This window comes from Mobula birostris, chromosome 26, assembly GCF_030028105.1.
Source record: "Mobula birostris isolate sMobBir1 chromosome 26, sMobBir1.hap1, whole genome shotgun sequence".
NCBI classification, from domain to species: Eukaryota; Metazoa; Chordata; class Chondrichthyes; order Myliobatiformes; family Myliobatidae; genus Mobula; species Mobula birostris.
The window spans coordinates 5,084,601-5,112,463 of record NC_092395.1 but is presented as its reverse complement, the minus strand read 5'-3'; the positions used below and the strand labels follow the sequence as shown (position 1 = coordinate 5,112,463).

The 27,863-nt window shown below is 40.0% G+C and overlaps 1 protein-coding gene across 1 annotated transcript in view; it reads right to left on the bottom strand.

The window, feature by feature from the left end:
- The window catches only part of LOC140187981 (protein unc-13 homolog A-like), a 289,194-nt gene extending 271,025 nt beyond the window's left edge, over positions 1 to 18,169 (bottom strand). Inside the window, exon 1 of the mRNA XM_072243844.1 lies at positions 18,097 to 18,169. Coding sequence (XP_072099945.1) covers positions 18,097 to 18,118 — 22 coding nt within the window. The 5' untranslated portion in view covers positions 18,119 to 18,169. The remainder of the gene's footprint in view (positions 1 to 18,096) is intronic.
- Positions 18,170 to 27,863: the final 9,694 nt, after the last annotated feature.

Below are 27,863 nucleotides of genomic sequence, written 5' to 3'. Positions count from 1 at the left end.
GCAGAAAAGGAGGAAGTCATGGAGGGGTTGTCTACAAAGTCTCTGTGGATGGAAGTTAGGAATAGGAAGGGGTCAATAACTCTACTGGGTGTTTTTTTTTAATATATAGACCACCCTATAGTAACAGTGACATCGGAAGCAGATAGGGAGACAGATTCTGGAAAGGAGTAATAATAACAGGGTTGTTGTGGTGGGAGATTTTAAATTCCCAAATATTGATTGGCATCTCCCTAGAATGAGGGGTTTAGTTGGGGTAGAGTTTGTTAAGTGTGTTCAGGAAGGTTTCTTGACACAATATGTAGATAAGCCAAAAAGAGGAGAAGCTGTACTTGATCTGGTATTGGGAAATGAACCTGGTCGGGTGTCAGATCTCTCGGTGGGGGGGCATTTTGGAGATAGTGATCACAATTCTATCTCCTTTACCATAGCATTGGGCAGGGATAGGAACAGACAAGTTAGAAAAGTGTTTAATTGGAGTAGGTGTAAATATGAGGCTATCAGGCAGGAACTTGGAAGCATAAATTGGAAACAGATGTTCTCAGGAAAACATACGGAAGAAATGTGGCAAATGTTCAGGGGATATTTGCGTGGGGGTACGTTCCAATGAGACATGGAAAGGATGGTAGGGTACAATATCCGTGATGTACAAAGGCTGTTGTAAATCTAGTCAAGAAGAAAAGAAGAGCTTACGAAAGGTTCAAAAAACTAAGTAACGATAGGAATCTAGAAGATTATAAGGCTAGCAGGAAGGAGCTTAAGAATGAAATTAGGAGAGCCAGAAGGGGTCATGAGAAGGCATTGGCAGACAGGATTAAGGAAAATCCCAAGGCATTCTACAAGTATGTGAAAAGCAAGAGGATAAGATGTGAGAGAATAGGACAATCAAGTGTGACAGTGGAAAAGTGTGTATGGAACGGGAGGAAGTAGCGGTGGTACTTAATGAATACTTTGCTTCAGTATTCACTATGGAAAAGGATCTTGCCGATTGTAGGGATGACTTGCAGTGGACTGAAAAGCTTGAGAATATAGACATTAAGAAAGAGGATGTGCTGGAGCTTTTGGAAAGCATCAAGTTGGATAAGTCACCAGGACTGGACCAGATATACCTCAGGCTACTGCGGGAAGCGAGGGAGGAGATTGCTGAGCCTCTGGTAATGATCTTTGCATCATCGATGAGGACGGGAGAGGTTCCGGAGGACTGGAGGTTTGCAGATGTTATTCCCTTATTCAAGAAAGGAAGTAGGGATAGCCCAGGAAATTATAGGCCAGTGAGTCTTATTTCAGTGGTTGGCAAGTTGATGGAGAAGATCCTGATTCATGAACATTTGGAGAGGCATTATTAAGAATAGTCAGCATGGCTTTGTCAAAGGCAGATCGTGCCTTACGAGCCTGACTGAATTTTTTGAGGATGTGACTAAACACATTGATGAAGCTAGAGCCGTAGATATAGTGTATATGGATTTCAGCAAGGCATTTGATAAGGTACCCCATGCAAGGCTTATTGAGAAAGTAAGGAGGCATGGGATCCAAGGGGAAATTGCTTTGTGGATCCAGAATCGGCTTGCCCACAGAAGGCAAAGAGTGATTGTAGACGGGTCATATTCTGCATGGAGGCCGGTGACCAATAGTGTGCCTCAGGGATCTGTTCTGGGATCCCTTCTTTTCGCAATTTTTATAAATGTTCTAGATGAGGAAGTGGAGCGGGTTCGTAAATTTGCTAATGACACAAATGTTGGGGTATTGTTGTGGATACTGTGGAGTGCTGTCAGAGGTTACAGCCGGACATCGATAGAATGCAAAACTGGGCAGAGAAGTCGCAAATGGAGTTCAACCCAGATAAGTGTGAGGTGGTTCATTTTGGTAGGTAAAATATCATGGTAGAATATAGTATTAATGGTAAGACTCTTGGCAGTGTGGAGGATCAGAGGGATCTTGGGGTCCGAGTCCATAGGACATGCAAAGCTGTTGCACAGGTCGACTCTGTGGTTAAGAAGACGCATTGGAGTGCATTGGCCTTCATCAACCGTGGGATTGAGCTTAAGAGCCGCGAGTGCAAAAGAGTAAAAGATTACAGGATTTTAAAAGCACTACGAGTATAAGGACACTTTATCTGAATGTCTGTTGTATTCGAAATAAGGTCAGTGGATTTGTGGCATAAATCAGTACAAAGGGGTATGATTTAGTGGCCATTACAGAAACGTGGTTGCAGGGTAGTCTCACCTAACAGTGGAAACAACATCCTGCCTTGATCTTATCTATCCCTTTCATAATTTTGTGTTTCTATAAGATTTCTCATTCTTCTGAATTCCAGCAAGTACAGTCCCAGGTGACTCAATCTTTCCTCATGGTCTAAGCCCCTTATCTCTGGAATCAACCTGGTGAACCTCCTCTGTACCGCCTCCAAAGCCAGTATATCCTTCCTCAAGTAAGGAGACCAGAACTGCACACAGTACTCCAGATGCGACCTCCAACACCCTGTACAGTTGCAGCATAACCTCCTTGCTCTTAAATTCAATCTCTCTAGTGAAGGCCATTTACCTTCTTGATAGCCTGCTGCACCTGCACAAGCACTCCCAAGTCCCTCTGCACAGCAGCATACAGCATTTTTACCACTTAATAATCTGCCCTTTCATTTTTCCTTCTAAAGTGGATGACCTTGCATTTACCAACATTGTATTCTATTTGTCAAATTCTTGCCCACTCAATTAACCTATCTATATCCCTCTGTAGACTCTCTGTAACTTCTGTACAATTAGTTTTTCCACTCAATTTAGTATCATCAAACTTATACACACTATACTCAGTCCCCCCTTCCTGACTGTTGATGTACATCGTGAACAGCTGCAGGTTCAGCACCGACCCCTGCGGCACACCACTCACCACTGATTGCCAACCAGGGTAACACCCTTGTATCCCAATTCTCGGTTTTCTATTAGTTAATCTTGCTTATTCAGCACCCCCAACTCCATGCACCCTCATCTTATGGTTAAATCTTTTATGCTGCACCTTATCGAACGCCTTCTGGAAATCCAAGTAAATAACATCCATCTATTCCCCTCTATCCACTGCACTCATTATATCCTCAAAGAACTCCAGCAAGTTTGTCAAACAGGACCTGCCTTTGCTGAATCCATGCTGCATCTTCCTGATGGATCCATTTTTTCCCCCCAGAGGCCTCACTATTTCATCTTTTTTTGTCATTTATTTTTTTATTGAATTTCTTCATCAAACAATAGCTTTAAGCATTTTCCCAACTACAGATGTTAAAATAACTAGCCTATAGCTACTTGCCTTTTACCTATATCCTTTTTTTGAACAGGGACGTGATATTCGCCCTCTTCCAATCCACCGGGACCTGCCCAAAGTCCACAGAATTTTGATAAATTACCACCAGAGCCTCTACTATAACTTCTTCCATTTCTTGAGTACCCTGGGATGCAGTCCATCAGGACCAGGGGACTTCTCTATCTTCAGGCCCACAAGTTTGCTCATTACTACCTCTTTAGTGATAGCTATTGTATCATGGTCCTCACCTCCCAAGTTCCTCGAGCAGCCAACACTTGCCGCAGATGTGGTCACCAGGAACCACGATGGGGTCCAGCAGCTCCCACATCATGTGGATACAGCACCATCTGATCCTGCATCATCCCTACATTATTTAATTAGCTGTAATTTAGTGACTTTTTATTCTTCCACTAAAACAGACTTACCTGCTACTTCCATGTGCCTCCCTGCCAAAGCCTCAAGTTCCCACTCCTACACTGGTCCATTCACACAATGTCACCTCCACTTTGACCCTGCTTTACTTTTATATGCTCCTGCTAATGAATTGCGAAAAGACTGGTCCACCACTAATGCGCCAAACCCCGCAAGGTGCTCCTTCTTTAAACTCTTCTCCCTGGCCTGTGCGACCCTCTCCCTTTGCGAATGGATTGGTCTGCCACTGCCAAGGTATCCTGTTGAAGGGTCTTAGCCCAAATCATTAACTATACTCTTTTCCATAGATGCTGCCTGGCCTGCTGAGTTCCACCAGCATTTTGTGTGTGGTAACAGAAAAAGACCTGCAGAAATCTCTAGAACTTGCTAAAGTCTCTGTTCATATGTCTACTATAAGAAAAGCACTGAACAAGAATGGTGTTCATGGAGGGACACCACAGAGGAAATTATTGCTCTCTAAAAGGGGAAAAAAGAACATTACTGCACATTTCAAGTTTACAACAGATCATCGGGATGTTCCACAAAACTTCTGGGACAATATTCTGTGGACAGATGACTCAACCATAGAACTTCATGGCAGAACTGCACACTGCTTTGTTTGGAGGAAAAAGGACATTACATACACACCAATACCAAAACCTCATAACTCTGAAGCATAGTGGAAGAAACATGGTTTGGGACTGCTTTGCTGCCTCAGGGTCTGGACAGCTTGCAATCATTGAGGGAATGATGAATTCAAAATTGTATCAAGACATTTTACAGGAGAATGTCAAGGTAGCAGTCTGTCACCTGAAGCTTAAATAGAAGTTGGATGATGCAACAAGACAATGATCTGAAACACAGCAGTAAATCAACAACAGAATAGTTTAAAAAGAAAATTTGTTTTTTCCAACAAATATATATGATACTGGATCATTTTTCTCAATAAATAAATAACACAAATATTATACTTGTCATTTATTTAATTGAGTTCTCTATCTTGTTTTAGGACTATCTGAAGATCTGATCACATTTTAGGTCATATTTATGCAGAAATAGAGAAAATTGTAAAGGGTTCACAAACTTTCTAGCACCACTGTATCTACATCTCTCTATATCTTCTGCACAGTTTGTTTTTCTAATCAATTTAGGGTTATCAGCAAAATTAGATACACTACACTCTGTTCCCTCTTCAAAATAATGTACACTCCATAGTCAGCTTATTAGGTACATCCTATACCTAATGAATAGGCCATTGAAATGTACATTTGTGGTCTTCTGCTGCTGTATCCCATCCACTTCAAGATTCAAAGTGTTGTACATTCAGAGATGCTCTTCTGCACACCACTGTTGTAGTGTGTAGTTATTTGATTTACTGTTGCCTTCCTGTCAGCTTGAACCAGTCTGGCCATTCTCCTCTGACCCCTCTCAGTAACAGGGCATTTTCACACATAGAACTGCCACTCACTGGATTTTTTTTTTTTTTGTTTTTCCACACCATTCTCCATAAACTCTACAGACCTTTGCATGTGAAAATTTCAGGAGATCAGCAGTTTGAGATACTCAAACCACCCCATCTGGCACCACCTATCATTCTATAGTCAAAGTTATTTCTTCCCCATTCTGATGTTTGGTCTGAACAACAACTGAACCCCTTGACCATGTCTGCATGCCTTTATGCATTGAGTTGCTGCCACAAGATTGGCTAATTAGGCATCTGCATTAACAAGGTGTATGGGTTCAAAGTTATAAGTAAATTTATTATCAAAGGATATACATGTCACCATATAAAACTGAGATTCATTTTCTTGCAGGGATACGCAGTAAATCCAAGAAACAATAGAATCGATGAAAAACTGTACTTAACAAGACAGACAAATAACCAATGTGCAGAAGACAACAAACTGCAAACACAAAAAGATGTGAGAGATGACAGACAAATAGAGAACATGAGATGAAGAGCTCTGAAAGTGAGTCCATAAGCTGTGGGAACAGTGCTGTGATAGGATGAGTGAAGTTGAATGAAGGTACACCCTCTGGCTCAAGATCCTGATGGTTGAGGGGTACTAACTGTATCTGAACCTGGGTTCTGAGGTTCCTGTACCTTCTTCCTGATTGCAGCATTGAGAAGAGAGCATGGCCTGGGAGTCCAAGATGATGAATGCTTCTTTCCTGTGATATGCTGTGTAGATGTGCTCAATGGTGAGGAGGGCTTTATCGTGATGGACTGGGCTGTATCAGTACTTTTTTATAAGATTTTCTGTTCAATGACACTGCTTTTTCCACACCAGGCTGTGATGCAACCAGTTGGATGCCATCATCATCATCTTTTAGAATCTAATAATCTTTGATCAAAACAACATTGACTATTCCAACTTTTAAAAAAAGTTAAAAGCTTGTTATGTAACAAACCCATTTAAACGATATTGTTAAAAATTGCGCACATCCATTGACAGGTGATTTTTTTTCCAAGAATACCTGCATCTGTCAGTTCAAATTACATATACATTTGTATTTTTGATATTGAATTGTCAGCAAACTTAACTAAAATAGGATTTCAATAACTGCATTAAATATCTTTACTGCCTATATTTTATTGTTCTAGATTAAGACAAAGCAGTTAGTTTGGGAATACTCAATGGATTTGTCAAAATGTGTTTTTCTGCAAAAATGTTATCATACATCACACAATAAAGAATTTTATATTCTTAAACCTAATGATATCATATCCTGTACTTTTATTTTTAAAAAAATCTAAATTTGTAATTTGTTCCTGATTGCCTTGACATGGTTTGGGACTTTTTTGTTTAACATTAATTGTAACGTGTTTGCAACCACTGAAATAACTGCCCTCATGGAAATAACAGGCACATCAAGGAACCTGACCTAAAAAAGAATAAAGGTTTGAAAACAAATTAGAATGTTGCCATTCCACCAAATGGGGAAAAAATGGGAGGAGAAGATGGCGACGCGATGTAGCGCGTGCAACCTCTCCAGTGAAATGATATCGTATTTGTTAAATAGGGGCCATGCAAAATTCTGATTTAATGGAGACAGACGTGAGAAGCACAGAGAAACATCTGGAGAGACTTTTGAAATGCCCGGTTCGCTGCCGCTGCTACTGTGCAATTGAGAATCTCTGGAGGGAAGGCCCCAAATCCTCGGCTTTGCCTGCTGCTGGCAGCCGGGGATGGGATCGAAGCGCTCGGCAGAGAAGGTGCTCGGTGGGCTGGTCGGAAGCTCGAAGTTTTCAGACGACTCAGAGTCGGACTATGGTCGGGTGCTTCCAGGATGCTGTATCGGCAAGCTTGCGGTGCTGGAAGCTCATGGCAGGGAGAGTTTTCATCCTTCTCCCGTCTGCGTGAGATGATGGGACTTTCGAGACACTTTGAACTTTTTTTTTACCATGCCCATGGCCTGTTCTTCATCAAGTTACAGTATTGCTTGCACTGTTGTAACTATATGTTATAATTACATAGTTTTTGTCAGCTTTTCAGTCTTGGTCTGTCTTGTTTCTGTGATATCACACCGGAGGAACATTGTATCATTTCTTAATGCATGCGTTACTAAATGACAATAAAAGAGGACTGCGTGTCATTAATCTAATCAAATCTAAAAACACTGGGTGAGCATTATGGTTGACATGGATTTGTTGAGCCCAAGGGTCTATATTCATGTCGTATTGCTGTATGACGATCAGAGAGGTTTAAAGATCAAACTCTGCATTCTAATCAACAGAGTCATAGAAAAGTACAGCATAGAAACAAGCCCTTCAGACATCTAGTGGTGGCAAACCATTTAAACTGCAGCTTCCCATCAACCTGCACAGAGACCATTGCCCGCCATACCCCTACCATCCCTGTACCTATCCAAACTACTCAAACGTTGAAATCAAGCTCGCATGCACCAGTTGAGCAGGCTGCACATTCCACACTCTCACAACCTTCAGTGAAGAAGTTCCTCCTCATGTTCTCTTTAAACATTTTACATTTCACCCTTAACCCATGACCCCGGTTGCTGTCCCATCCAATAAGATAGAAAATAGAAGCCATACTAAAATATTGGTTTCAGATGAAAAATGATAAATTGATTTTATTCAAACATTGTCAGAATAGATGAAAGCTAAATTCAAAGTGCACCTTATTCAGTCTCTTTTTAGACATTCTATACCTAGTATAATTCTAAATTGGTTTCAGGATGCTAATATGACAGTGATATAATATTTTTTTAAAATCTGTACACACCTGGCACCAAAACAAGTTAAACCATTTTTATAGTTATTACCGTGGACTGAAAAGTTAGTACAGCACAGAAGAGCAATGGCTCATCAGATCTGTTCTAGTTCCAGCTCCTATTACCCACAGTTCTATAAATTATATGCCTTGAGCCTATCTAATCTTTTTTGAAAGGCACTAATTGTAACTTACTTTCCTCAGATTTCTAGGTATGAGCAACTCAGGAAAAAAATTCATCCTCACATCATTTAACCAAAACTCTAAATCTGTTCACCCTGATTTTAATGGAAACAGCTTCCTTCTTGCCCATCCAAACCAGTTACGATCTTTGTAGATATGCTCAATGGTTTTCTTGTGATGTACCACTTTTTGTAGGCTTTTCTGTTCTTGGACAAAGGTGTTACCATATCAGGTCATGATGCAGCCAGTCAGGGTACTTCCCACTCTGCATCTATAGAAGCAGGTTTTAGAGGACATGCCAAATCTGTGCAAAAAAATTAGAGGCCTACTGCCATGCCTACTTTGAAATGGCACTTACTTGCTGGACCCAAGACAGATCCTCTGACATGATAACACTAGACAGCTTAAAGTTACTAACCCTCTCCACCTTCCCCACCTCAGACACCTTAATGAGGACTAGCTCATGGACCCCCGAGTTTTTTGACTGCAGAAGGAAGAAATAACTCTGTTTTTGTTTACGTTGAGTGAGAAGTTGTTGTGGCATCATTCAATCTCCCTCCTATATGCTGATTCGTCACCACCTTTGATTCAGCTCAACAGTGCACGTTGGAGTTGTACTTAGTCACACAGTCATAAGTAAAATGCAAGCACGGTCGGGGGCTAAGCACACAGTTTATGGTGCACATGTTTGGATGGTGATTGTGGAGATGTTGCTGCAATCGGAAATGAGTGTTGTCTGCAAGTGAGGAAACAGAGGATCCAGTTACACAGAAGGTATTGAGGTTAAGGTCTTGAAGCTTATTGGGGGGGGGGGGGAGAGAAGAGGAAATGATAATGTTGAACGCTGAGGTGAATGAAAAGCACCCTGGCGTATACATCTTCACTGCCCAAATGTTCCAGAGCTGAAAGGAGAGCCAATGAAATGGCACCTGCTGTTGATCCATTGTGACTGTAGGCAAACTGGAGTGGATCAAAGTCACTCCTCTGGCAAGAGTTCATATAATAATCAATGTTATAAATATGGAAAGTGTTCCTGTGCTGTAAAGTCAAAGTTGTAGCACAGTTTTTTGTGCCATTGTTGAACAAGGGCATCTTGTTATCTTTTTAAAATAGGGTCATGAACAACCTGATAAAACAGCAAAGCAACACACACCCACTCACCCCCTCCCCCACATACTACAACAGTACAGTGGATTTTGGTTAATTGAGCCAGCTGCTTATTTGGGACAACTTTTAAATAACAAAAACTATTCCAAAAAAATTATCTGGATTCCCTTCATTTACTTGAGACAGGAGACTGTTGCCACTTGCACTTGTGTCTATTATACACTATACCACACTTAGAGTGAACAATTTTTAAATAAGTGTCAATCTCATGTGTTTGTATTCAAAAAGCAGTGATTTTTGTTACTAATAGTTGGCAAGAAATAAGCAGAAAGACAATTCAGAACTGTTTTGCTCACTGTGGTTTCTAGCATTCAGGCTTGGCGATGCTAGAAACAGCCACAGTGAAAATGAAACAAATTTCATAACTTCCAAGTTAGGAACTACAAAGAATTAAAATATTGATAATCACCTTGAATGTTACATCATAAATGAAGATTTAGAGGTTGCTTTCTGCACTGATTCTGTTCAATTACAGTCAAAAAACATGGTAGTGTACACTGGATATATTTTCATCAATAACTATTAGGAACTAATACAGTTTTATAGTACTGTAGCAATATTGGTGGTGCTCTAATTTGTTCTGTATTCGAAAAAGGATCTAGTGCTTTATTTAATTATTGTTACTTAGTTTAAAAGTAATTTGTCTTTTTTTTTTAAATAAACATTTTTAACTACTGCCATGAAACTTTGGTTAATTGGAACAGCTGCTTAAACGGGTCAAAATATACCAAGCCCGATGTATCACAATTAACCAGAATCCATTATATATTGCTTTCTACATCCATTGAATCTACCACACAAGGAAACAAACTGTATAGTTGCAAAACTGAATATAGACTGTCATTTCATGACATTTCTATAACCAGATTACCATTATCATTAAGATTTTACATCCATATAGACAAAGGTAGATGCCAAAGACAGCTCAACTCAATTGCATTCAGTGAAATATCCCAATATGCCTTATAATATTAAAGCATTGAAATCAAACCACATGTTGAATTGTCAAGTGATAACCAGAAGCTTGACACTTTAAGCAGCATTCTGGAAAAGAGAGATGGGGCAAAAATCATACAGATTTAGGTAAAGAAATTCCAGAAAGATCTTAGGAACATGAAAACAAGTGATAGAGCAATAAATAAATGATGGATCCATATTTTTAAATATAAACAAGGAAAAGAAGATTCCTTTCTGTGGTTAAAGATTACAAAGGGGAGGGGGCAAAATTATCAAAGAAGTTGGAAACAAGGACCCAGCATTTTCCAGCTACCAAAAACAAGAGGTATGTGAACATGGATGCTTAGGAAGAGAAAGTGATGTTGAAGAACAGGAGATAACAAGCAAAAAGCAGACTTGCAATTAGAAACTTGACTTAGAGTAGAGCTGGAAGATTGCTTAACCATTCACTGAGGCATTAGCTAATTTTGGTAAATACTCTCCTTTACTTCGAGTTATCATCTCCTTCATTCACTGCTCCCACATGTCCCTTTAACAATAAAGCTAATTCCAGTATTCCACATTTCAACGTTCTTGCCTTGTACAGCAGCTGACCCATTTCTTCTTCTTGGACTTCTAAAGTGGAAGCACATGGTTGGGTTGCATCCTTACAGAATCAGGCTTATCTCTGACATTTGTCGTGAAATTTGTCGTTTGTGGCAGCAGTACAAAGCAATTCAAAGAAAGTTACTATAAATGACAATAAAGAATATATACAAATAAAGAGCAAAATAGTAAGGTAGCGTTCATGGGTTCAATGTTCATTCAGAAATCTTATGGTGGAGGGGAATAAGCTGTTCCCAAAATGTTGAGTGTGCGTCCTCAGGCTCAAGCCCAAAATTGATTTTTATTTTAAAATGTAGACGCAGAGCATTATAGCCATATCTTAAAATGTTCTGCTAAAGCCAATGGGACACTTAAATTCTGGCCAACTTTTAAACAAAAATACAGGAGACCTACTTCTAAACCGTTGCTCTTTTTGAGTTGTCCCATCACTCCATGTCAACACTGGGACCAAAAGCCAAGTTGGAAGACAGAACAACACAGCATCGGAAAAGCTCACCCAGCTGATGAGATTTGTGCTGACCATGATGCCAAGTGAAACTAATCCCTTCAGCCTGAACATGATCCATATCCCTCCATTCATGCATTTTTATATAGTTAGTTGATTAAAATGCAGAAGATGCAAAGCATTCAATCTACATGGAGGCATAACAATCTAAAACCTCTAGAAATAAATGGCCTCAGCAATTGGGTATGTAATGCTTTGATTACAACTTTAATTGCACATCCCAAACATAAAAAAAGGTGCTAACATACAGTGGTTCAAGTAAATATAGGAATGAACACTCTTTCCATCCAGAAACGTTTGTGCTTAAATGTTGGGCAGCGACATTGCAGAATAGAAGACTTCTGGGGGTTTGCATCAAAAATGTCTAAGTCTGTGCATGAGTATTAAAGGAAATGTTGTACAGTTTCTTTAACAGAAATTAAAAATACTTAAACTCAATGAACCAATATTACTGCATGGGATGCATACCAAGCAGCAACAATGGTACACGCTTACAGAAAAGGAAAATAAATATGAAACTTATTAATACCAACCCATTTTCAATACCAGCATAATATCACAACATACTAACACTCAATTCAGAATCTAAGAAATGTATACTGACATCATTTAATCTAAAAGTGTATTCAACCAATAAGGGAAAATCTTCAACAATATTTCAATACAAGTTACTAAGATTAAGTGACGTTTGAATTCACAAAACAATTTGGTTAGTTTCAGTTTTATAAGCTGTGTATCCTCAATTGAATGAGAGAAAATTATAAAGCTATCTTGAAGTTTCTAATCTCTAGCTTTGAATAGGTTTATGTAACCATTAAATCCAAATTGTTTACATTTCCTCCACTGAGCCCCACATGCTAAAGAAAATTATTAAGTTTCAGTTTAATCCTATCTTTCCTATCACTATTACTCAAAACGTTCCCTGTATTATAATATTTCGGTTCTGCTATTTTCCTCTTCCGCCTTATTTCAACCTAGATAAAAAATGAAAAGTGCCATTCTAGAGTAAGGAGTTAATGGAATGACACTGGACAACAAAGATTTTGCTTCCTGAATACTTTTGGGTGTGCCTTATGGATTTTGGGCTGCTGATCATGAAAATTACCATGAAGTTTCCCTATCACAAACTATATATAAACTATCACAAAGTATTTATTTAAATCGTCTATATTTGTTATTTAAATTCCTAATTTAAGTTAATTAAAATGTTGCCTACAATACAAGATGAAAAATGTTCCAGCTTGTCCAGGCGTGGACAAGAATAGCTTCCCAGAATAGCTGATGACAAGATTACAAAAAGCATTTTTGTCAGAACAGAAATCAAACAAGTCAATGACAGGCAATTTCCAGATCTTCTAGCAGAATTGGAGAAAAATCATATGGAAGACATTCAAGGATGTTGCTGAAAATTTTCTACAGAGCACCAAACTACATGCAGCTGGTTGATAACATGCTTCAAGCATACAAAACCATGAAGTGCAACATGTCACCAAAGATTCATTTTCTGCATTCCTGTTTGACTTCTTCCTTGAAAATCTTGGTGCTGTCAGTAACTTACATGGCAAAAGGTTTCAACAGGAATCTATCAATGCAGGCTGATTATTATTGGATACTTAAGAATCCTCAGACACAGTAGAAATAAAAATCAACAAAACATTTTTAGCTTAGTTGAACTATTGCAAGCTGTCCACATCGTTATGCAATTAAATGCATTATATTCAATAAGTTAATTTCTTGTTTCTCCAAATTCCTACATAAAAGTATTGTAGTCTTGTTTTGTATAGTTTTGAAATTATTCAACCAGTCTATCATAAACAAAAAACATTCTTTAGGAAGCAACATTTCAAAAAAAATTGTTCTCCAGTGTTATGCATGAACAAGTGGAGAAAATCTTCACACGTTCTCCAAATAACTGAAGCACTGATCTTCTGTACATCATTAACATGGAATGAATACTCATACCAGAAAACATTCTTGTTACCCAGTATTCAAATTATCAGCCTCAATTTAGCAGAAATACACTTCATAAAAATATAAAATTTTAGATTCAGAAATAATCCAAGATATTGCTTCAGAGCAAACAGTCAGTTTAGAAATACTGTTTCAAGTGAGACGTTGAATCACAGGCACATCTGCTCTTGCAGTTGGACACAAGAATGCAATGGCACTATTTGAAGAACATGAGGTAACCTGCCCCACCCCGACAAATACTCTGCAAGTAAGAGAAGCTATTAGTCTAAGTCAGAGTACTACTGCACAGAAAATGGCCCTTCAAACAATCTAGTCCGTTCCTTTTAATCATTTCACCTCTACCCTTAACCATCACCTCCAGCACTAGTCTCACCCAATCTCAGTGGAAAAAGCCTGCTTGCATTTACCATATCTATACCCTTCAATTTTGTACACCTCTTTCAAATTTCCTCATTCTCTTATCCTCCATTGTTTTAAGTTGAGAGTGTTCCGATGAAAGTCATCTCAGTCACCTGCCCAACACTTCCCTCTCATCCAAATTTGCTAATGTACTCTGTTTTTATCTTTTGAAACAGCATGATACCTCTAACAGATGTACAAAATAAATTGCAAGGCTCATTTACAAAAATCAAATGCTTTGAAGAGGAGAGGGAAAGAAACAAAAAGAACTCCTTTTTTGGGTATAAACTAGGTAACAGGTTTCAAGAAAAGCTGTTTTCAGAATTATGTCGAACAATTGAAGAACAAATTGCACATTGAGTAGCTTGGCTACTCAAGGAAATATACCCAAGGCCTCTCAGGAGCTCTGCCCTCTAATACAAGACTCACAAACACTTATTATTTATGTTTGGATAGATTTTCAGCATAAACTGCCAATTCATTTTGATCAGTATTGTACAGTATTATGATCTGGCAAGTACAACAATTGGTAGATTCATAAACATTTATAATAATGTAACTGGATAACAAGCCAAGGGCAGATGTAAAAAGTAATAAATTAAAGCATGTCAATTGTACTATTCCTTTTCATTTAAATCTTGAAAATGATGCAAATGATTGCAGAGTGCAGCCACATGCTACACTATCAGTAATGGATCTTCCCAACAGAATTTGCAGATTCAATTACCAATTGCTGAGTTCCTCTGGGTGTTGCTTTGGATTTCCAGCATTTGCAGAATTTCTCGTGTTTACCAATTCAATAAATAACATTCTCTCATCAAGGAGTCCTCATATTCTTTGTATTAGCAAGGACAAAGATATGGGAACAGAGGAACACACACAAAATGCTGGAGGAACTCAGCAGGTCAGGCAGCATCTACGGAAGTGAATACAGTAAACAGTCACCATTCTGGGCTGAGACCCTTCATCAGGACTGGAAAAGAAGGGGGAAGATGCCAGAATAAGGTGGGTGGGGGGGAGAGGCAGGAGATGTAGTACAAGCTAGAAGGTGATAAGAGCTGGGTGAAGAATCAAAGGGCAGCAGAGATCACAGAGGGAACAGTGAGAGATGGTCTCACTGACCAAAGAGAAGATTTGAACGTCTTCAGGGTAGCATACCTCAAAAAGACTTCACAGTGGAAGCAACACTCATGCTGTAAACAATGGTAATTACAAATCCTACATTCTAACGGCTCCAAAGTAATGCAAGGCAGGTTATGTGGTTAAAAAAAAGTTGACATCTACACTATCTAGGTTGGGACACAATATACCATTCAAAAGGGAGAAAACACGTGTAGAAAATTCTCAGACAGCATATAACAATCTCTCAAAATGAATGTTTACTGCAGTAGTTAACTCACAGGGTACATACACCCCAAAGAATTATAATGGTTAATGTTTAACTGAATGTGCACATTAAAGAACTCCCAACATCACTAATTGTTTAAACAACAACAACATTATCCCAGGATCTCTTCCAAGTCACACACTATCTTAATTTGGAAATACATCACAGTCCCTTAATTATCTCTATTCCAAATCCTGGAACTTCCTCCAAATATATTTTGTGGGAATACCCTCACAAAACAACAAAAAAAAAACTGGCAGAGTTATGGGTAGCAAGGAAGGCTGTCAAAGGTTGTAAATATGAGGGGAGAAATGACAGATGAAGTTTAGACCAGACAAGTGTGAGGTGTTGCACTTCAGGATATCAAATGCAGGAAGAAAGTACATAGTCAATGGCAGAATCCTAGGAGCATTGATATAGAGGGATTTAGGGCTACAAGTCCATAGCTCCTGAAAAGTGACAACATGAGGAAAGGGGAGAAAACAAGGCACACAGTACATTTTCCTAAGTTGCTCAGGGTATTGAGTATACCCTCTTGCAGCTGTATTAAACTTTGATTAGGCCACATTTGAAATATTTGTGACATCTCAGCCATGGCATTACAGGAAGAATGTGGACACTTTGTAGTGGGTGTAGAAGTTTGCAAGGATGTTGCCTGAATTAGAGAGCTACAAGGAGAGGATAACATGATAAAATTATGAGAGACAGAAATAGGGTAGATACTCAGACTTTCTCCCTCCCTTCCCCCACCATCCACAGAGCAGAAATGTTAAATACTCATGGGTAAAGTTCAAAAGAGATTTGAAGCTTTTTTTAAAAAAAGGACTGTACTACCAGGGGAGGTGATGGAAGCAGACACAACAGAACTGCTTAAGAGATACTTAGATAGGCATATCAACAGACAGGAAATGGAGGGATGTGGACCATGTAAAGACAGATATGTAGTTTAGGTTGGCATCATCAGCACAGACATGGAGGACTGAAGAGCCTGTTCCTCTGCTATACTGTTCTATATTCTAATTATAGCAATTTGTCACTACCTCCTCGATAGAAATGTGGAATAAGCAATACATTTCTGTTTCATCAACATCCCAAAAATTTCATATAAACTCTAATATTGTTTGTAGGGTAGCTTATTGAACCTGGAGATTAGGTCAAACATTTCATCACCAGTCCAGGTGACATCATCAGTGCACAATTGGGTGTTATTTCTGCCGAGTGCTCACATTTATATTGGTGCAACTTGCTGTTCTGACTGTTGGCTGTTGTGCTGGCTGTTAGTCTCCACTGGGCCATGGCTGTTCCTAAATTCTCCAATAATCCTGCTCTAGGCTAAAACAATCAATCATGGCTGCATACATGCACAGACATATTTCTAGAGATCCAAAATACAAAAGCTATAGTGGTGTTTTTCTTTTGCTAACCTGATTCTAGCCAAATCAAACTAAAATCCACAAAATCATGGGAGGGAATGCGGAATAACATTGGGCATTTTGGAGCTGTTTTACTATGTCTGTTAAGGAAACTGTACTCATCAGAAAAAAACATTGCTGTTTCATTATAACTTGCTGTGTGTAATTTACATAGCTTCATGAAAATCCAAAATTGATAGAAAATTCAAACATATCTACTGTCCCACCTACTTCAAAATATTTTTGCTGATTATAATAATCAATTAATTGATAAGCAATTAAGGCCAACATTCTATGGATTCAATTACACAGAAAACATTGATGTAAATATTAATTCAACTTGCATATTCAGTTTTTTTCAGAAGAGGATAGAAATATTACAAGCACTTTTTAAAAAAATTACTAATTGCTGATATTCTGTTAATGTAACAGGAACTGTGACTGTTTTAAACCCGTGTACAGGAATTCAAATTTCCTCAATATTTTCCGAAAATTTGTTTTATTTTGCGTTCGTAAAATGCCTCAGCCTACTCCCATAAAATTGTTGAGCGCCTTCCAAAAGACGGTGTTGAAAAGAAATCGAACGGCGCATATGGACATTTGAGTGTTTAGTGGAAAGAGCTGTCCATGGTACTGTACTACACTGTCTGTTGGACTACAGCAAGGTACCGTGACGTCTCCATTTATTCCAATTCCACACCCAGAGCACCAAGTACAAGAGTACTGAAAATCCTTAATTGCGTTAGCCAGGTTTTTGTTTTAATGTTTGAGCTGACGACCATTTTATGCAAAAGCAACAGTACTTAGAAAGTATATACCGCAGAAATATGGATTAAAAACTACAGGATTAGAAACGCAATCTAAGAAAAACTTAGCTTTGCAATCTATTCTGCATTTACAGAGCTATTCAACAAATTTGTACAATAAGCTTATATGATCGAATTGACACGATTAGTTAAACATATCTGGAGCGAGATATTCCACAGCAAGTATTCTTACAAAGCCCCCAAATTTCGAAATTGTAAGATGGGGAGGAATTCAGTCAACCATACACCACCCACCCACCCCCCATGAGTATTTATTCTACGACGGATGGGCTGCAGCGAACTCATTCATAAATGCTAACAGCACTAGAGTGTCTCCAATTCACAAACCCCACGGCCGCGACGCGCAGCATATTTAAAATATAAAAAGGCAAGCACACAATCTACTATTTCTTATAAAACAAAAGTGGATCCACGGCCATCGCTGCAGGTGAAAATGAGAAGGAAACTGACAGGTTGTAAAAGCTGACAGGTCAGAAAGAAATGTGCCTCCCGCCTCGTTCACTCTGCAAAGTCGCCCCCCTTTTGATTTGGAGAGTGTTGGGCGGGGGAAGGCCAGGGGGTTCTGAACGATCGTGGGCGATCCATTTGGACTGTACAGAGGCGACTGCTGTCCATCCATTCATTGACTGGTTCATTGATGAGTGCTCGCCGTGCCCAGGGAGTGAGTGGAGTGGAGTGGCGGGTGGGCTGGGCTGGGCATGGCCGGGCCGGGCGGGGGAGAGGGTGGGGGGGGGGCGAAGACTAGCAGCCTTACCTCCAACACAAAGCAGAGACATGGCTCCTCTCCCCTGCCCGGCGTGTTTATTCGCCTTTTCTGTCTTTCTCGAACTGTATAATTCACAGTTGCTTCTGTAAACCACAACCGAGCAGCGTCCGTCACCAACTCCTCACCTCAGCGCTTTACTCCGCGCCGCCATTTTGTTGGGAGGCAGCCCCGGCTCTGGCTGACGTCACGGTCAGGCGGCGCGAGCGGGGATTTGGCGGGATGACAGCGGGTCACGTGGGCGCAGCATGCGGGGCGGCGCCGGCGGTTGTTCGGCGCCCGAGGGGAGCCGGGGGATTCGGGGAATCGGCCCGGCAGCGTGCTTCTCCTCAGCACCGGGGCTACCGGGCCTTAAACACATTCTAAACCTGCCTTTCATGTAGAGAAAAAGGTGAACAGAGGCTCAGAGTAATGAGAGAAGTTGCCTTACCTGTGTAATAATACACAAGGCATGAGAGCACATTAGGACATCTGGCCTAATCGAGTTTGCCCAGCCGTTCGATTATGGCTGATTTATTTTCCCTCTCCACCCCAACTCTCCAGCCTTCTCTCCGTAACCTTTCATGCGCTGACTAATCGAGAACCCTGCTTCAAATATGCCCAATGACTTGACCCCCACAGCCATCAGTGCCAATGGATTCCACAGATACGCCACTCTCTGGCTAAAGAAATTTCACATCTCCATTCTAAAGAGACATCCTTCTATTCTGTGACTCTGTGTATCTGAGGTGTGGTGGCCAGTGCTATGGTGTTTGCTGTTGTGTGCAGCAGGCTGAGGGCGGCAGACACCCAACAGAATCAACAAACTCATTCGTAAGGCCAGTGATGTTGTGGGGATGGAACTGGACTCCCTCACGGTGGTGTCTGAAAAGAGGATGCTGTCCAAGTTGCATGCCATCTTGGACAATGTCTCCCATACACTACATAATGTACTGGGTGGGCACAGGAGTACATTCAGCCAGAGACTCATTCCACCAAGATGCAGCACAGAGCGTCATAGGAAGTCATTCCTGCCTGTGGCCATCAAACTTTACAACTCCTCCCTTGGAGGGTCAGACACCCCAAGCCAATAGGCTGGTCCTGGACTTATTTCCTGGCATAGTTTACATATTACAAGTTAACTATTTATTACTATTTATTATTTATGGTGCAACTGTAACAAAAACCAATTTCCCCTGGGATCAATAAAGTATGACTATGACTAAAATACATTTACATTGACACAATTCCTAATTAAGTTTTGCAGAAATACTTACACATACCTTAACTGTTACAGTGTATTAACTCTTAGTTTAGACTGGGAAAAAAATGTACTTTCAAATCTTTCCAAAATGCTCAATTTTTTAATGTTAAAATGTTTTTTTTCTTATTGCAGTTTTCTAAGTGCTCACCTGCATGAATGAGATATACTCACTGAAATTCCAGAACCAACAATTCCTCCTAGATAACCACACCTTGGGAGAATTCATTTTGAACTTTGTGTAGAATGTCAGAAAAAAAAGAGCTGCATGCTCCCACAGACACTGAGAATGGCTAATCGAAGAAGTGTTTTACTGAGGCATCTTGCAGCCTTGCCAGACCATGATATCTAGCATTGTTAGCTCCAGAATTCCCACCTCACAGTCCATAATGTCTGTTACTTATCCCATCATTTCAATGCCTTTGTTTTTAATCAACAGTGAAGGGGTGTAAGCAATTGTTATTATTAGTCTACAATATATAAATGATGAATCTGAGCATTCTTGCAATGGATTTCTGGTTGTCCTCAAATTATAAGTTAGCAAGCAAACAAAATACACAATCAATCCAGTCCTATAAAACACAAGAGATTCTGCGGATGCTGGGAATTCAGAATAATACACACAAAACGCTGGAGGAACTCAGTACGTCAGGCAGCAGCTGTGGAAATGAACAAACATATCTGGCCAAGACCCTTCATTTGGACTGGAAAGGAAGGGCGAATAAGCCACAATAAGAAGGCAGTGGGGGGGGGGGTGAAGAAGAGGACAAAAGTGCTTATTCTTCTCCATAGATGCTGACTGACCTGCTGAATTCCTTCAGCATTTTATGTGTAGTCCTCTGAATTTCCAGCATTTGCAGGTGCATTTTGTACTCCTTTTCCTCCCCATATCTTCCTATTCCGGCTTTTTCCTGCTTTCTTTACAGTCCTGATGAATGGTCTTGGCCAGACATTAACTGTCTATTTTCCTCATAAATGCTGCCTGGGCCCACAGATTCCACCAGCATTTTGTGTGTTAAGCAAGATGTTCAAATGTTAACCAATGAAATGCCACATAAATCCTCAAGTGAGAATATTCCAAATTTATCATACCATGTCTAGGAGCTGCAATAATGTCTCACTTTCAAAATGATGACCCTCCATTTGTCGGGGTCAACCCCAGATGTTGTGTCCCAGCTGTCAAAGTCATTATGCAAGCCAGGTCAGTAAAATATGGAGCACGCCGTTGCCCATGCAGCAGACTCCCCCTTTCCATGCAGCTGATGAATCCAAAGGAAAGGCAGAGACCAATACAATTTGGCACCAGCAGAGTCAAGGAATTACCAGTCAACATTGAACTCAAAAAAGGACTGTCTTAGGGACTTCAGCCTTGGATTTTTCCTTGCGGTTAACTCTCAAAGCCTTCCCCACAGGTAGGTATAGCTGCAAGGCAGCGAAGGTTTGTGTTCAGAGCTTTCCCTTTAGATGAGCTGTCAACCACAGCTGACTAGTCCTATCTGCACAGACCAAATGGCTTTAGGGCTTTAGTAACCTGCATTTTCCCCTTCTCATGTCAATGGGAATGGTTCCAACAGGCTTAGTAGCTAAACCACACGTGAAAGCCAGGTGCTGAACTTGGTTGTCAGAGGTCATTTGAGGTGCACGCCACTGGGAGCATTTAATAATTTAATAGGGAATGGGAGCTTATCCCTGCTACTCGCACCCCCCCCCCCCTCAGCTATGACAACCTTAAGAAACCAGTGAGGTACCACTCATGAACCATCTTTCCTCTGAGGTATCTAAGCTTGGCCTAAAATAGAATAGCACCACTAAAATGTAGATTATCCTTAACATGGTTGAGTGCAGTGATACAAAAGCTGCATTAAATTACATACCTTGACATTGACCATAAGGATTGCTTCAAAACTTTATATTTATTCATTAAATAACTGTAAAGTACTAAACATTAGTACTAGACTTTACATTTGGTTTGTTGCCCATTAAATACAACCTGCATTTTGTATTTATCACTCATTACGGTAGCTTTTAGCTGCTTGGAATCTGGTTCCAGGAATCAGACTGGTACTCTTCAACAGTGAATCAAAATGTCAGTGGACACTGATGGAATTCCTGGAACAAATCATCTTATAACAGTGAAAGCTAATTACACTTATAAGATAAAGAGCCAAAAATATATCTAATAAATTGGTGGGTTTCTGAAACAATTGATTTCCCTTGCCCAGTTTGAAACTTACATTTTCATCTCTTTAGTTATTGCTTACTTACTTACTTCATCCCCACTAGAGAAAAGACTGCCGACAGCAGCTTGCCAGAGTCCTCTGTCCTGGGCCAGTCTTTCACGTTGTTTCTCAGTGTAACCTGTCTCCTTGGTGTATCCTTCCTCTCCAAGGGATGAGGTCTCTGGAGCTTCTGTTGGTGTTTCTGTAGCTTTGGGTTTTTTGGAATGGGGTTGCTGGTCCCATGTCCAACCCTCCTTTTGCAGCTGAGCTTGAGACCATTCTGGCGGGAGATTTTGCTTATTTCAGTTATCTTTATTTCTGACTTAATTTCACTTTTAACTGTCACTTGTAGTTTTTCTATTTAATTAAAAGCCTGCATTTGTCATAATTTATACTCGTTTTGTTGTTTACTGTGTTTGGAGCTGAAATTAAGCTCCACAGAAATCCGAACATTTTATAAAAAACTAAATATTGGAAATTTGAAATTAAAACAGAAATGCTGGAAACGCGAAACATTAAACCAGAAATACTGGTCATGCAGCACCTGTGGAAAGAAAAACTTATTGTTTAATGTTGATGACCCTTACATTAGAGATTTATGGTATTATTAGTATTGATACACAGCTTACAAATTTCTGTAAAACAATAGTATTCCTGTAGTTAAACTAATTAGTGTAGATTCTTGCAAATAAGTCAGCATGGAGTTGAGTTTCCTGTTTCTGTGCTGCACAGAAACAGGATCTGTCTGTTCAGTAGAGTTATAGTACAGTACCTGCGCCGTTTTCCCCGGAACAGAAATGCAAAGCAGAAAAGATTAAAAATAACTGAATTCATATTCCCACTTCAGCAGTCTTGATGCCCTTCCCACCCCCTATTGCAGTTAGGCTGGGGCACAAAGTAAATCTAAATATTCCAATCAATTGTGTTATCAGTGCTGTCATCTTTTTTATAACAGAGGCTTGGTATGACATACATGTAATTTAAACAACATATTAATTTACACCATGTGATTGCTGACAGGTAAACCCTTGGTAAGTACCTTTAACCTAACTTATTAAACCACTGCAAATCTAAATAATGATGGTATTCTCATAATGCTGTTACATGGCCAATTTCAGTATTTAGACATGTATCCAAGACAATTTTGTTATAAGTAAAAGTAATGCATGACTTGGAGAGCAACTTGCTGGTAGCGGTGTATCCATATGGCTATTGCCATAGATGGCAGAAGTCATGAATATGGCTGCCTTAGCACTTCCTGTCAAAAATACTTTTTGAAGATTGCTACAAATTTTGTAGATGCCGTGTTTAACATCCACGGTGCTCTACTAGGATGGAGTGAATGTATGGGGCAATTTGTTTTGGCCTGGAGGGTATTTAACCTCTTGTGAGTGCAAAGTTCAAATTTGCCAGTTTCCTTAAGGTTGCTATAGCCAGGGGTTGTAACGAGGATGAACTCCAACTACCTATTAAATGCTCCCAATGGTGTGTGCCTCAAATAGCCTCTGACAACCAAGTCCAGCTCCTGGCCTTCATGTGTGGTGCTGCTACTGAGCCCAGCAGAACCGTTTCTACTGACAGGAGAAGGGTCAAATGCGGGTTACTAGTACCTTAAAACCAGTCACCAGGCAGATGGGGCTCATCAGCCGTGGTTGGCAGCTCATCGAGGAGAAGGAAAAGTGATCTCAAACCTCCGCTGCCTTGCGGCTATACTCACTCATGGGGAAGACTTTGGGAGTAAACGAGGAGGGAAAATCCGGAGCTGGAGTCCCTACATTGAGTTCAATGTTGACTGGCAGCTCCTGTGACGCTGCTGGTACCAGACTGTATTGGTTTCTGCCATTCCTTTGGGTTCATTAGTTGTGTGGAGAGGAGGATCTTGCTACATGGCAACAGCTTGCTTCCCATGTCGTACTGCTCAGGCTTGCATATCTAGACAGATAAGACGCGATATCTATAGTCAACTCTGACCAATAGAGGCCCCAGATGACACAGACATATATGTCACCATGGATAACCCTGAGATTCATTTAACTGTAGGCAATCACAGTAAATACAAAACCAAAATAGAATCAATGAAAGACCACACCCACAGGAAGCCACTGTGCAAAAAGAAAACAGCAAACTGTGCAAATACAAACAGAAAGAAAGAGTAAATAAATAAATAAATAGGCGCGCGCGCGCGCGTGTGTGTGTGTGTGTGTGTGTGTGTGTGTGTGTGTGTGTGTATATATTGAGAACATGAGATGAGAAGTCATTGAAAGTGAGTCTATAAGTTGTGAGAACAGTTCAGTGACGGAGCAAGTGAAGTTGTCCCCTCTGGTTCAAGACCCTGATAGTTGAGGGGTAATAACTTTTCCTGAACATTGGAGTACGGGTCCTGAGGCTCCTATACCCTTTTCCTGATGGGAGCAGCGGTAAGGTAGCATTGCCTGGATGATGGGGTCCTTGACGATAGTGTAAATGGGTGTTTGCAGCAAAAATGAGCAGAATGAACAGTCTGACTCTGACACAATGGAGACTGTTCTCTATGTAAAGACAACACATCTATGCAGTGGAACTCCTAAGTCTACTGTCATTCTGTTATGTTCAAAGCACTCACTACCAATGTAATTTTATGCCTCATGTTAGATTTCCCATAAGCCAGCATAGATCTAAATTGGTGGCTTGGTCAGCCATTGAGTTACCAAGCTACTTTCTGTGAGTCTTAAATAGATTAGCTTTATTTGTCACATGTACATGGAAATATACAGTGAAATACATCACTTATGTCAAATCAAATCAGTGAGGATTGTGCCAGGGTAGCCTACAAGTGTTGCCACGTTTCTGGCACCAATGTAGCATGCCAGTATCTCACTAACTCCAACCCTAACTGTACATCTTTGGATTGTGGGAGGAAGCTGGAGCACCCAGGGGAAACCCACACGTCACAGGGAGAATGTACAAACTCCTCACAGACAGTGGCGGGAATCAAACCCCTATCCATGATAGTAAAGGAGAAGTCTGGAATTTTGGCTTTGTACAATTGTGTCAGGTTAATGGGTGTTCAGAAAGATAGAAAACCTACAGTACTATACAGGCCCTTTGGCCCACAAAGCTGTGCCAAACATGTCTTTATCTTAGAACTACCTAGGCTTACCCATAGCCCTCTATTTTTCTAAGCTCCATGTATCCATCCAGGAGTCTCTTAAAAGACCCTATCATTTCCACCACAGGCAGCCCATTCCACACACTCACCACTCTCTGCATAAAAAACTCACCCCAACATCTCCTCTGTACTTACTTCCAAGCACCTTAAAACTATGCCCTCTTGTAATGGCCATTTCAGCCCTGGGAAAAAGCCTCTGACTATCCACATGATCAATGCCCCTCATTATCTTATACACCTCTATCAAGTCACCTCTCATCCTCTGTCGCTCCAAGGAGAAAAGGCTGAGTTCACTCAACCTATTCTCATAAGGCATGCTCTCCAATCCAGGCAACATCCTTGTAAATCTCCTCTGCACCCTTTCTATGGTTTCCACATCCTTCCTGTAGGGAGGCGACCAGAATTGAGCACAGTACTCCAAGTGGGGTCTGACCAGGGTCCTATATAGCTGCAACATTACCTCTCGGCTCTTACACACAATCCCACGATTGATGAAGGCTGGGGGAAGCTCTCCTAATTTAAAAAGTCCACAATTTCACAGAGTAGTTTACATTGGCCAGGTTCTGGAGGCGCACTTAGCCCAGATAGGGAAAGAACCATGGACTTCCTCCTTTTAACTGAAATATTTGAACTAGATGGATATTTACAGCAGAATTTACCAAACATACTTGGTGGTTTGTGGCAGAATGACCAACAGAGCTAAAGAATATTGTGTTGAGCAGTGAGATGCTGCAGCCTGCTAAACTTGCTCCTATCTAGGACAAAACACAACAAGGTCTATAAATAGTAGACATATTGACAAATCCTTCTCCTGCTCACTGCCTTTCACAGATTATAAACCATGACACTGTAGGATGCTCCATCCCTGCCAAATACTGTAAATGTCAATGCTCCCTGAGCATAATAAATCTGAAAGCAGGCAAAACATCTAACAATACTGTAACCTGCACAAAAGGTTTTTGGTAAATCTATAACCCCCATCCTGTGTGAACAAATAATTACCACAACATATCTTGAAGAGTATAATTATCAGTATCTCAGCTCTGACTCACCACCACACTCAAAAACAGTTACTTTCACCAAGCAGTAAGGCTAATCAATACCTCCACCCACTAACTCCACCACTACTTCATTATTTTCTGTCTGTCACCTACGTACAGCCTAGCATGACTTTATGGATATACAATCAACCTATGTATATAAACTATCTTATGTATTTATATTTATTGTGTTTTTTTTGCACTGCATTGGATCTGAAGTAACAATTATTTCATTTGCCTTTACACTTGTGTACAGGAAATCACATTTAACAATCTTGAATTCTTTCTTCCTATCTTGAATTCTGTAACCAAGAACATTTATCATTTATAAAATGTGCTGTGGCGCCACCTTTTGTCAACCTGCATCATTGCAAAAAAAACAAGTGTGTTCTGAGAAACATGATAGATATCATGGCAGATTATTAATGTAAGCAGGGACTTTATAAAATACGACTTGCATATGTACAGGGAGAAAATTCATTTTAATTGTGACATTGATATGTGTAGATGTGCTGTTGATTTTTTTTTCTCCATTTCAGAAGCATGTTAATTTTGTTTCGAATGAATAGATCTTGTCTGCTTCAAGTTCGTGATTTTGGAAACTAAATGTATTATTTATATGAGTTTTAACATTCTTCTCTGTAGGGGCTCTGAATAATTTGATAATTTTTCTTTCTTTTGACAATATTGTTATTACTTAATTCTACGTCTGACCATAGTCGTGAACTAAAGTAGTACATGCAATCACAAAATGCCAGTATAAGTATTCTTCCCTTTCCCCTCCAAAAAAAATTCTCTGCTAGAAGCATAGCCAGCTATCAGTGGAGAAGAATTTTTAAAAAATTCTTTAGCTTGCTTTAAAAATCAATTTGATCCAAAACAATTCGAAAACTGGAATTAAAGTTCAAAGTACATTTATTATCGAAGTTACTATAACTAGAGAGAAGGTTCTTGGGAAACTGAAAAGTATGAAGGTAGATATGTTATCTGGACCAGATGGTGTACACCCCAAAGGTGGCTGAAGAGATTGTGGATGCATTAGTAATGATCTTTCAAGAATCACTAGATTCTGGAATGTTTCCAGAAGACTGGAAAATTGTAAATGTCACTCCACTTTTCAAGAAGGGAGAGAGGCAGGAAACCATCGGCCAGTTATTCTGACCTCAGTGGTTGGGAAGATGTTGGAGTTGATTATTTAAGGATGAGGTCTTAGGGTACTTGGAGGCACATGATAAGATAGGCAATAGTCAGGAAGGGAAAACTTTGCCTGACAAATCTGTTGGAATTCTTTGAAGAAATACCAAGCAGGATAGACAAAGGAGAATTGGTTGATATTGTGTACTTGGATTTTCAGAAGGCCTTTGACAAGATGCCACACATGAGGCTGCTAACAAGCAACAAGCCCATGGTATTACAGGAAAGTGTCTAGCATGGATAAAGCAGTGACTGATTTGCAGGAGGCGAAGAGTGGTATGGCTGGCTGCCATATTTTCCCAACTGCTATAAAATAACATCTACCTCTCTCACCTTTCCATCTCATCTAGCTGGTGGGATTGCACCTGTCTAGTTGTATTCTTACCTGTCATGTAGGTAAAGTTGCTATCTTGATCTGATTTGCACCAAAGCTCTATCTACTCAACACCCCTGAGTTTACTGACCAACATCTTCAGCCATTTTAAATTGTTTTCAGGTCCTTCACAGGCTTGCTCCTTCCTCTATCCACAATCCTCTCCAGACCCTAACTCTGTGAAATATCATGTTATGATTATCTGCTCCTTAAATCTACCACTTTGATAGATCTCTGGCTCATGTCCCATTGTCTCATCATGTTGTTCTGTCAAACTTTTGTTTGATTTTTGCCCCTAAATTTAAGTTAAAGGCATTATTTATATACAAATTATTGTGATAACTGTTCATAACATTGAAAATTCTGAATACTGGCATGTTAAAAAGAATGTTACCTAATGTCCAAAGTTGCCCCACACAAAGGAGGATGGATTATGGCCACTCGTGCAAAGTTGAAAGAGAAGATACTCAGCACCAAGGCTGTATTATGGAGAATTTTGCTACATATCAGCACTACCCCTTAAGATTTCAGATTAATGGTATCT